Source organism: Hyperoodon ampullatus (assembly GCF_949752795.1).
Source record: "Hyperoodon ampullatus genome assembly, chromosome: 2".
Lineage (NCBI taxonomy): Eukaryota > Metazoa > Chordata > Mammalia > Artiodactyla > Ziphiidae > Hyperoodon > Hyperoodon ampullatus.
In genome coordinates this window covers 114,266,747-114,276,961 of record NC_136915.1, presented here as the reverse complement: position 1 = coordinate 114,276,961, position 10,215 = coordinate 114,266,747, and the positions used below count along the sequence as shown (strand labels likewise).

The following is a 10,215-nucleotide window of genomic DNA, read 5'->3' as shown; positions in this document are numbered from 1 at the left end:
CGAAACCAGGCCATCACGGCCCTTTGATGGAGGGACAGATGGAGGGAAGATGAGGTTGAGGGAGAAATGGTTAGGACGAGGGGTGGAGGAGGGTCCTGGTCAGGGTGGGCAGAGAGCTATTACTAGCAGAGGGCTTGGAGGGTGTCTGGACCCAGGTGTCTGTGGGCTTTGTTCCATTCTATTAAAGGTGGGAGACTAGGCTGGGTGCCCACAGGCAGCCGAGCCCTTCCTGGGAGAGTAGATGAGAGGTGGAGAGGGGCTTGCCCTCTAGCCTCTCCTCATTCTGTTCTCAGGAGTATCCCAAGCCCCAGGACAGAGTAGGCATCATGGCTCCCAGCCTCATGGGATTGCTTCTACTGCAGGCCGTGTCGTGGGCATCAGGTGAGTCAAGGAGGAGGGAGGGAGCCCCGAGGCCCCCTTCTGCCTTATGGTCCTTTGGTAGTCTCTGGCATACTGGTGGTGGACTTCATTAGATGCTCACTAAACCCTTTTGAGTGACTGAGATCAACTGTGGGGTACATCAAGAGAATCTTTGAAATCAGTATTCAGTCTTTCCTTCCCACTAGTGTGTCCTTCTCCCCATCTTCATCCTTCAGCCCTTGCTTCTCTTGTGCTCTCTCCGTCCCAGGTGCCCACCCCTGCAGCCCTAAAAGCTTTGGCTATGGCTCAGTGGTCTGTGTCTGCAATGCTACGTACTGTGACTCTCTTGACCCCCTAACCCTGCCTGACCCTGGCACCTTCAGCCGCTTTGAGAGCACACGCAGTGGGCGCCGAATGGAGCTGAGTCTGGGGACCATCCAGGCCAACCGCACAGGCACAGGTAACCACTACACCCCTCACCCAGGCTGGGGTCCTCCTGGAGCTAAATCATGCCAGCGATCACCATGGAGTTTCTCCCCTGTGCACTGACACCCTTTATTCCCTGCGGATGTCCTCAGGGCTGCTGTTGACCCTGCAGCCAGATCAGAAGTTCCAGAAAGTGAAGGGTTTTGGAGGGGCCATGACAGATGCTGCTGCTCTCAACATCCTTGCCCTGTCACCTCCTGCACGGGATTTACTACTCAAATCGTACTTCTCTAAAGAAGGTAAGGAGGAAGGGGACAAGATGACATAGTGCAATTGACACTTTGACCTTTCCTTTGACCCTGACATCCACCCATCCCTGACATATGGGTCTCTGTTAATGCCCCGTGAAAAAAATGATTGTCCTACCCATCTTCTGCTGAGTGCCTGGGGCCGCTCAGGCTCAGAAGGTCTGTGCTTCACCCAGAGCCCAAGTTCCCCTTGGCCCTCACTCAGACATGATTTAGGACTGGCAAGTGGTAGACAATGTCCCACATTCTCCTACTGACTCAGACACACATATCTTGGTCTTCTTTTTCTGCAGGAATCGAATACAACATCATGCGGGTCCCCATGGCCAGCTGTGACTTCTCCATCCGCACCTACACCTATGCTGACACCCCTGATGACTTCCAGTTGCTCAACTTCAGCCTCCCAGAGGAAGATGTCAAGCTCAAGGTGGGCACTCTGGCTACCTCAGGCCCCAGTGGCATTGATCCCTGGTGGTTGAGAGGCCTCAGGCTAGAGCAATCTGCAGAGAGACATAGAACGTGCCCTCTGCTCTCTGTGTTCTGTCCTGGGGTGGGAGGGCAGAGGCTGATAGCTAGGCCTGATACACTGCTTGGGCCAGTCTGTTTATGTTCCACCTCTGGATGTCTCCTCACCACCTTTGTTTCTAGATACCCCTGATTCACCAAGCCCTGAAGTTGGCCCAGCGCCCTGTCTCACTCTTTGCCAGTCCCTGGACATCACCCACTTGGCTCAAGACCAATGGGGCAGTGAATGGGAAGGGGACACTCAAGGGTCATCCAGGGGATCTCTACCACCAGACCTGGGCCAGATACTTTGTCAAGTAAGGGAACAGCAAGGCCATGGGGTCCAGACCAGCCTCCCATCTCGGACACCCTGGTCTGTGTCCCAGCCCTTGATCTGGTTCCGCCTCCAGACCTCCTCAGCTCACCTTTCTACCTTCTGGGTCTTTCAGACTCAGGCCCCTCAGTTTTCCCCACCCAGTCAGGCCTCCTATTCCCCAGGGTCTTGGTTCCCTGTCTTGGCCATGATCACTCACACCCTTTCCCTCGCCAGGTTCCTGGATGCCTATGCTGAGCACAAGTTACAGTTCTGGGCAGTGACAGCTGAGAACGAGCCTTCTGCAGGGCTATTTAGCGGGTACCCCTTCCAGTGCCTGGGCTTCACCCCTGAACACCAGCGAGACTTCATCGCCCGTGACCTGGGTCCCACCCTCGCCAACAGTACACACCACAATGTCCGGCTGCTCATGCTAGATGACCAACGCTTGCTGCTGCCCCACTGGGCCCAGGTGGTAAGGACCAGGAACTCCATGGGTACCCTAGTGACCCCCAAGTCCAGCATCCGAATGGCTGGCTCCCGAACAGAGTGCCTTCCCTGCCCCAACTCTTGATTCCTAGAGCACCCTGGCTGGGACCAGGTGCCCAGGTGGCACCCCTGGGGTGGTGGTGGTGATCCCCCTCTGGATTTCCAGGGCCCCATGAATCTCCACGGTTGTCACTTTAACCCCCTCTAAGTTGTGTTCATCCCACTGCCCACTTCTCACGTCCTAGTGCCTCTTCCAGAACCCTTTGTGCAGGACCCAGGCTCAGTGGCTCTCTTTCCCCAGTAGTCCTTCCCTTTCCCTGTACAGGTGCTGGCAGACCCAGAGGCAGCTAAGTATGTTCATGGCATTGCTGTACATTGGTACCTGGACTTCCTGGCTCCAGCAAAAGCCACCCTGGGGGAGACACATCGCCTGTTCCCCGACACCATGCTCTTTGCCTCAGAGGCCTGTGTGGGCTCCAAGTTCTGGGAGCAGAGCGTGCAGCTGGGCTCCTGGGACCGAGGGATGCAGTACAGCCACAGCATCATCACGGTGAACCACCTGTCTCCCTTTCCACAAAGCAGACCACCTCAGACCCCTTGCTAGTCTCACCAAAGGCTCCTCTCCAGCTTTTCCCCAGCTGGCTTACTCTTTGGAGCAAATTTTGGGATATCATGCTCCCCTCTGTTGCCTTCCCTTCACAGATCTGCACACCATCACCCTCGTTCCAAATGCCTGAGCGGTTACATCTGCCTCAGATCCCTCAGCTTCTCTGGCGATGCCTCTGTCCTCACAATCCCTCGCTCCTTAGATATTACTCCCCTCACAAGGCTGAGGCACCATAGCCCGTCTCCCTCATGTGACACTTAACTGTATCCACTGGGGGCCTTTGTCTCTGCCCCGTTCCTACCATAGAACCTCCTCTACCATGTGGTCGGCTGGACTGACTGGAACCTCGCCCTAAACCCTGAGGGGGGACCCAATTGGGTGCGCAACTTTGTCGACAGCCCCATCATCGTGGACATCGCCAAGGACACATTTTACAAACAGCCCATGTTTTACCACCTTGGCCACTTCAGGTGGGTGGAGGGCAGGCACCCCCACTCCACACCAGTCCTAGCATCTCCTGCACTGGGATTGTATCCCCGCCCCCCCGCCCCCACAGTGAGGAAGCAGGAAGGTGCTGAGGGTGGGAACTTCGGGAGCAGCACTCATGTCCCCCTTGCACCATCTAGGCAGGTTGTGACTAGCCGGCATTCGAGACACAGACAATCCCTGAATGCCCGATGCTGGGGCTGGGAGGCGGGAGGGCAGGGCACACCCAGCCGCACGGTTTGAGGCCTGGAGAGTTAGGGCAGAGCTTTGGAAGGGTTCTAGGGGGAGGGGGAGGTGGCAGGGAAGATGACTTCTTAAGTGAGAGACTGATGAGCTGCCCTCAGGGCCAGGGGGGCTGGGCTGGGGTCCCTGACGATGCCTGTTCTCACTTCAGCAAGTTCATTCCTGAGGGATCCCAGAGAGTGGGGCTGGTTGCCAGTGAGAAGAATGACTTGGACACAGTGGCACTGATACATCCCGATGGCTCTGCAGTTGTGGTCGTGCTAAACCGGTGAGAGCAGTGGGGCCTGGGAACTGGGCTGAGGACAAAGACGGTGGGCTTGGCGGGATCACACTCTCAGCTTCTCCTCCCCACCTCCCCCAGCTCCTCTAAGGATGTGCCTCTTACCATCAAGGATCCTGCCGTGGGCTTCGTGGAAACTATCTCACCTGGCTACTCCATTCACACCTACCTGTGGCGTCGCCAGTGATGGAACAGATGCCCAAGCAGGCGCCTAGGCTCAGCATGGACATCAAGGGGAGAGAGTCAGCTTACATGCTGTCTGTGGCTACAGAGGGTACAGCAGGACTGGGGGGGAGCTTAAGTGACGTAAGCCCAGAGGCAGTGGTTTGGGTGACTCACTCTCCCCTCTAGTTGGTGCCAGGGGCTGGAGGCGCCTAGGGAAAGGACTGGGAGGCCCCAGTGGTCCTCCACCCCCATGCTTGTGTGAGCGTGTGCTGTGTGCTGGTTGCCTGTGGAAACTGGGCCCAGGCCCAGGGTGAGCTCACTGTACAAACACAGGGGTGGGGGGTGGATGGCAAGAGAGGTTAAGGAAAGGAAGAGACTAGGAAGGCTGAACCCAAAACTGGGAAGTGCTTGTCTTTCTTGGAGATGCAGAACCAGGCCCATGCAGATGTCAGCACCAGGGCACAGGCAGCGAAAGAAGCCAAGCACCAGTGGGTAGACTCAAGCACCCAGATGGCCCTCTTGGTCCAGCGAGGAAAAATAGAAGCTTCTTAAAGGAGAGAATGTCTGATCCCAGTCAGTGTGAGCAGTTTTATTCTGGGGGTGGGACCCCATTTCCAGCCATACCAACAATGGGGAAACATAGGAGTCTCTGGAATGCATGACAGTAGAAAAATCAGTCCTGGGAGCATGAGGAAAAATCATTCCTCTTCAACCTCCTCAGCCATGCCCAGGGCCCGTGTGCTTGGGGCCCGGGCAGGTGGTGCCCGCTGGATGGAGACAATGCCACTGAGCAAGGCATAGCCCGCCATGGCTGCCAGCCCCGCCAACACAGATAGGATCTGGTTCCGGCGCCGATATGGCTCCTCCTCAGTCTCTGGGTTTGCTGGTGTCTGGCGTGGAGGTGGCACCTCAGCTGAGGGGCAAGGAAGGAAGGTGGGTCGGGGGCTGGTTTCTGGATCCCTGCCCACTCTCCGCAGAGCTAGCGCCCACCCATCACCCATCTGCCCCTTACCTCCCTCCCAGGGGAAGTAGAGGCTGAGGATATGGGTGCAGTAGGCACAGAGGTTGTGCAGCCCCCGCAGGTGGGCCTGCAGTTTCCCACTGGGCAGCTTTGCCTGCTGCAGCAGGGCCAAGTAGCTGAAGACAAAGGCATCCAGGGAGGCGGGGCTGCAGCAGAGAGAAAGGGTGGGATGGAGAAGGGGGAGAGATGGAGTCGGAGGAAGAGTCGGCCCTGGGAAGGTAGGCTCTGGGCAGCAGGGGACCACCAGGGGAGGAGAGGACACACAGTTCTGGTCCTGGTGTGGGGAAGGCGCCCCAGGTGGCGCCAGCCTGGCCTTGAATGGCACTCTATCCCAGGGCTGCATAAAGGGCACATTGAGTGCCCCACAGCCCAGCAGGCCCCTCCTGGGCCTGGCGGCCCTCCCACCCTCCTGTACCACTGAGGCGGCTCCAGGCCCACACACAGCCCCACTGTCACCAGACCCAATGTCTGTCCCGAGGACCTCTTGTCCAGAGCCTGAGCCCACCCTAGTCTCTGTGGCTGTCTGAACCTGTACCTTCCTCCAAGCCACCTATGATTCCCCGGGAGGCAGACTCACGCATCTCCAAAGAAGAATTTCTGAGAGCCCAGGCGCTGAGAGAGAAGGGTCAGGCATTCCCGAGCTTCCTGGTACAGCTATAGGGGGACACCAAGTCAGCTTGCGGCTGCGGGAACAGTGCCGCCTCCCCTGCCAGGCACTCCCACTCCTGGCCATCGTCCTGAGGGCTCCTCTCATACAACAGCCCCCTGTCCCAAAGGTACCTCCTTCTCCAGCTCTTCCTCCTCCTCAGGCCTGTGCTCCCCACACAGCAGCTGCAGCCGCTCCATGTACTGCCGCTGCATGCGGCCAGGCAGGAAGAAGTTGAGGGGAAAGGGCATAGCCTCTGCGTACCACTTCCGGGTTACTTCCACATAGTTCTTGGCATCTACCCAGAAAGTATGTATCTGGATTGGGTGTGTAGGAAGGAAGAGGCAGGTCTGAGCCAGTGCGCCTGCCTGACCCAGGGTGGGCTTCTGGTCCCCATGCTGCTCCAAGCCTGTAGTGGGTGTGTGGGGGGTGTCTGTGTGTATGCCCGACCCCCTCCCCCGCTGACCATCCATGCTGGAAGGTCTGGGCACACTCACCAGCACCGGGAGCAGCTTCTCCTCCAGCAGAGACATAAAGGCCAAGGTGTCTGCTCCTTGCCGGGCTGACAGATCATAATCAGCATTGTACTTCTGTGGGGGAAACATCCACTGTGAGGTGGATGCTGGGGGACTCCAGGGACACTTCCTCAAGGAGGGAGGCATCCTGTCTGGCACCACCCACACTGACCTCTGAGTGTAGCAGAGGTAGAGTGTGGGGCTTTGCTCACTGAGGCCCCCTTGCCTGGGCCCAGTCAGTAGCCTGTTGCTGTTGGCGGGAAGCCTGGACCTTGGAGCCTGCTGGCCGTCAAGGTCCCGCGCCCATTGGGGGTTGGAAGGAAGGCCCAGCCGCAAACCAGGAGCAGCTCCCAGAGTTTCCACAGAAAGCTGGCAGGATGCCTGCTGACGGCAACTTTCTAACAGTAACTTCTCCGATCCAGACACCACAAAACTAGCAGAGCAGAGCTCAGATGCAGGTTGGGCCTCAGTCAGTGCCTCGGGAACTAGGGGACGCCATCCTCATGCTCCCAAGAGCCAGTGAACCCACGTCTAGGGCCCCAGTGTCCAGCTCTTGGGTGTTTCTTCTATGTCATTCCATGGCCCAGGTGCCACCACCACACACACATTCCAACCATACCCCCAGGTCTCAGCCTGCCACACCTTGTAGGCTCCAGTATCTGCTCCTCAGCACCCTCCTCCACACCCTGAGTAAACGCTGTCCTCAAATAACCTCTTGAGTGTGATCCTTAAATCTCTCCGAGCCTCATTCTCCCCCATGGAATAGGGATAATAATCTTTCTCTCAGTGTGGCTGTGTTAGGAGAAAACTCTTTGGAAACTGGGAAAGCTGTGTTCATACATAAGGCAACAATAGCCCAGTCCCGCCAGGAACTCTGGCTTTTACCTGGATCCCCTCTCTCCATGCCTCTCAAGCCTCCATTAATTTCCTGGTTCCTCCACCTTTGGGAAAGTAGAAGTGAATAAGAGAGCCCCATTTCTGACAATATGTTCACTTTTGGAACTAGACCATGAAACTAGAAGAGCCCTTGGAAAGCAACCTGGCTAAGCCCCATAGTTTTACAAATAAGGAGCTTACGGCTCTGAGAGGTTAAGCAATTTGCTCAAGGTCACACAGCCAATGACAGTGAAAAGCACAGCCTAGGCCTCCCCAATCCTCTCGTAATGCTCTTTCAACTTCCCCACGCTGGCTCTTAGCTTCGTCCATCCTGAGCTCCATATTATAAAGCCCGACCTGGTCCCTGAAAAAAGGGCAATGGCCCTTAGCAATTCCTCTCTGGTACCATCTTTTTTTTTCTGGTCTCATCTTTGAGGACCTCATCTGAGCCAACTGTTCTCTCCTACTCTTCTTTCCCTTCCATGTGTCATCAGCCTGTTCATCTCTCCCTCCTCACCCAGCAGGCAGGAGTCATTGTGCCTCCAGATGCCTTGACAGTGGCCTAGGTGAATCTCTAGCCTACTACTGAGATACTGATGTATCACAGCAACACGTCTGTGTCTCCTCAACCAGACTATATGTTCCTTGAAGCTCGGTCCCCTGCGTCTGGTTTGGCATATATTAGGTACTCAATAAATGTGTGTTGCACTGAACTGTCTGAATGTCTCTCACTGGCAGCCCCCCTACCCAAGCCACCTACCTCTTTTCGAAGGTGGGTGATGATCTTGTGTGGTACTGAGATGACCTCTCCATGACTGGTCTGAAGGGCAGGCAGAGTTCCTGACGTTGAGAAAGAAGTATGTCCACCAGACCCTTAGAGCTGCCTATCCATACATAACTGCACCACATCCCTGTCTGTCTCCTGCTCTTCCCTTTGTACACTCCCTTCCTCACCCCCCAGGGACACTGGGTACCTGAAGGGCTCCGCCAGGGGTTGGTGATCTTGTGCACCTTGAGTGGGGCACCAGTAAATCTGGCATAGGTCTGCAGGGAAGGAAGCAGAAGGCAAAGAGGCCAGGGACATGGCCCCCACAGGGGAATCAAGAAAAGAAATAACATTTATTGAATACCTTTTGTGCTATGCCCTATGCTTAGGAATTGCCTCACAAAAAAAGAGGTAGACATTACTGTTCCCATTTTACTATGGGCAACACAAGGCTCACAGAGATTATGGACATGTCCATGATTACAAGTCAGCCAGGAAAATCCCTCCCTCTATCTCCTCTCCTGCCATCTACCTGGTGAACACCTAGCCTCATTTGGAAGCACTAACCATTCCTTCCTGGGCAGTCTCTATGGCCTGTTCCTACTTATAACTTAGCACCTGAACATTTTATTACACTTATTTGCTGACATGTCTATCTTTCTGTGAACAACTTCAGGGGAGGGACCAAATGCTATTCATCTTTACATGCCAATGTTTGGTATTTGGAAGAGGCCTAATACATGCTTATTAAATGAAAGAGTGAGTGAATGTGTGAAGTGAACTAGTCTGTCTGTCTCCAAAGCTTTTTCTACAGAGCCTGGCTGTAGGCCTTTTGGTTAAATAAAGAATAACCTCAGTAAATGCTGTTGATTGAGGAGGAGGAAAGGGAGGCTGAGGAGAAAGCAGCAGTGCCGAGCCGGAGAACCCTGAGATCGTCCAGCCTTAGTAAACCTCCGGATGAAGAAACAGCCCAGAAAGAAGGGATCGTCCCAAGGTCACAGAGCCAGTAAATGGATGTTCAAGAACTAAAACTCATCTTCTGAACCCCTGATCAGGCCTCTTTCCATCGCTAAACAAAACCTAGGCTGCTACGACACAGGACACTGAGTCTATACCGGCCAGGCACGCTCTTTGATGGCCACAGTTTCCCCCACTGCACCCGTGCTGAGGCGCCCTGGCAAAATTCGGATGACCGGCTAGTCCGGGACCCCTCCCCCGTCCTCCAGGGCCCAGTAGAGGGCGCCGGCGCCGCTCCTCACCAGCACGGCCAGGCTGTCCAGGTCCACTGAGGGCAGCCCCCAGCCCCCTGACCAGCAGAACAGCTCCATGGGCGCCGCCATCTTGCCCGCCCTCTGTCCCGGAAGCACCTCCCCCTGCGCTTCCGCCCTCCACTGTGCGGATCCGCCCCCAGCCCCTCAGGCGGATCGCAGTGGAGAGCCGGGGGAGGCCCTCAGGAGGGCGCGGCTTATCCCGGCCCGAGAGGCTGCCTGACGGCGTGGGGCGGGGCCGAGGGCTTCGGGGGAGGGCGGACACCGCCTGATCCAGAGGTGGCTCGCGAAGGGGGGAAGGGCTCTCAGCGCGGCGCGCCTTTGGAGAGTTAGGGTTCCTCGGCCGAGGGGAGCCCTGAACCCCCGAAGGCGCGGCGGGCCCAGGAGAAGGGGGTTTTGTGCTCCTGGCCGGGCTCTGGGGGCCCTCGCAAATCTGCATGAGGTCTGGGCTGCTCCGGGGGCCCCTCAAGGCTCGGCCCTGAGCGGGGGCTGCGGGGGTGGGGGGGTCCCCCGAGCTGCATGTTTTCCACAGCGCGTTATGTTTGGAACCGGCCCCGCGCCTCCTGTCGCCATGGAAACAAAACAGGGGCGGTGGCGGCGGCCGGAGCGAGGCCGGGCTGGGGCCTGAGTGGGGGGAGGGGAGGTGGGGCTCGCGCGCTGTTGCCTTGGTAACGGGAACAGAGGCGCCCCTCTGCTTCATCCGGGTCACGGCCTGTCCGCCGGTACCCCCAGTGTTCTCAGTCTGGCCCCCGGCCCCTGGCCTGTCCTTTGGTCTACTCCTGTCCTTGGTGTCCCTTTCCTCTTTCCTGATTTCTTCAACCTCACTGACCACTGTTTTAGACTCTCCCTCCAGTTCCCAGCGGACGCTTCCAGACTCGAAGTTTTCCTAAGAATGAGGGAAAAACGGAGGCGCAAGCACAAGTCATGCCCCCCCCCCCACCC

The 10,215-nt window shown here is 56.9% G+C and overlaps 2 protein-coding genes across 5 annotated transcripts; one reads left to right on the top strand and one right to left on the bottom strand.

Annotated features, from left to right (window-relative positions):
* The first annotated feature begins 759 nt into the window (after positions 1-759).
* GBA1 (glucosylceramidase beta 1) lies at positions 760-4,748 on the top strand. Of its 3 annotated transcripts, none has more exons than XM_079728548.1 (9): positions 760-820; positions 939-1,085; positions 1,388-1,521; positions 1,743-1,915; positions 2,149-2,383; positions 2,726-2,950; positions 3,314-3,477; positions 3,888-4,004; positions 4,098-4,748. In XM_079728548.1, exons 1-9 carry the CDS (start codon positions 775-777, stop codon positions 4,201-4,203), a joined length of 1,347 nt encoding a protein of 448 aa, XP_079584674.1. In that variant the 5' UTR covers positions 760-774; the 3' UTR covers positions 4,204-4,748. The 3 variants fall into 3 exon arrangements, with proteins under 3 accessions (XP_079584674.1, XP_079584673.1, XP_079584675.1); XM_079728547.1 differs by having other exon boundaries at positions 2,149-2,386; XM_079728549.1 differs by lacking the exon at positions 939-1,085 and having other exon boundaries at positions 2,149-2,386.
* A 7-nt stretch (positions 4,749-4,755) lies between these two features.
* Positions 4,756-9,360, bottom strand: MTX1 (metaxin 1). Of its 2 annotated transcripts, XM_079728559.1 has the most exons (8): positions 9,265-9,360; positions 8,214-8,283; positions 8,000-8,079; positions 6,346-6,438; positions 5,983-6,165; positions 5,780-5,856; positions 5,194-5,348; positions 4,756-5,094 (listed from the first exon to the last, which is right to left on the bottom strand). In XM_079728559.1, exons 1-8 carry the CDS (start codon positions 9,343-9,345, stop codon positions 4,880-4,882), a joined length of 954 nt encoding a protein of 317 aa, XP_079584685.1. In that variant the 5' UTR covers positions 9,346-9,360; the 3' UTR covers positions 4,756-4,879. The 2 variants fall into 2 exon arrangements, with proteins under 2 accessions (XP_079584685.1, XP_079584686.1); XM_079728560.1 differs by lacking the exon at positions 6,346-6,438.
* Positions 9,361-10,215: the final 855 nt, after the last annotated feature.

What these genes read in the sequence shown, in the direction of transcription:
- GBA1 (XM_079728547.1), top strand. Translation starts at nt 775, where the DNA reads ATGGAGCTGAGTCTGGGGACCATCCAGGCCAACCGCACAGGCACAG. An exon ending in AGGAAGATGTCAAGCTCAAG is followed by an intron (nt 1,522 to 1,742) that starts GTGGGCACTCTG and finishes CTTTGTTTCTAG; the next exon opens with ATACCCCTGATTCACCAAGC. An exon ending in TACCACCTTGGCCACTTCAG is followed by an intron (nt 3,478 to 3,887) that starts GTGGGTGGAGGG and finishes TTCTCACTTCAG; the next exon opens with CAAGTTCATTCCTGAGGGAT.
- MTX1 (XM_079728559.1), bottom strand. Translation starts at nt 9,345, where the DNA reads ATGGCGGCGCCCATGGAGCTGTTCTGCTGGTCAGGGGGCTGGGGGCTG. An exon ending in TGGACAGCCTGGCCGTGCTG is followed by an intron (nt 8,284 to 9,264) that starts GTGAGGAGCGGC and finishes CCTTCCCTGCAG; the next exon opens with ACCTATGCCAGATTTACTGG. An exon ending in AGAAGCTGCTCCCGGTGCTG is followed by an intron (nt 6,166 to 6,345) that starts GTGAGTGTGCCC and finishes CACCCAATCCAG; the next exon opens with ATACATACTTTCTGGGTAGA.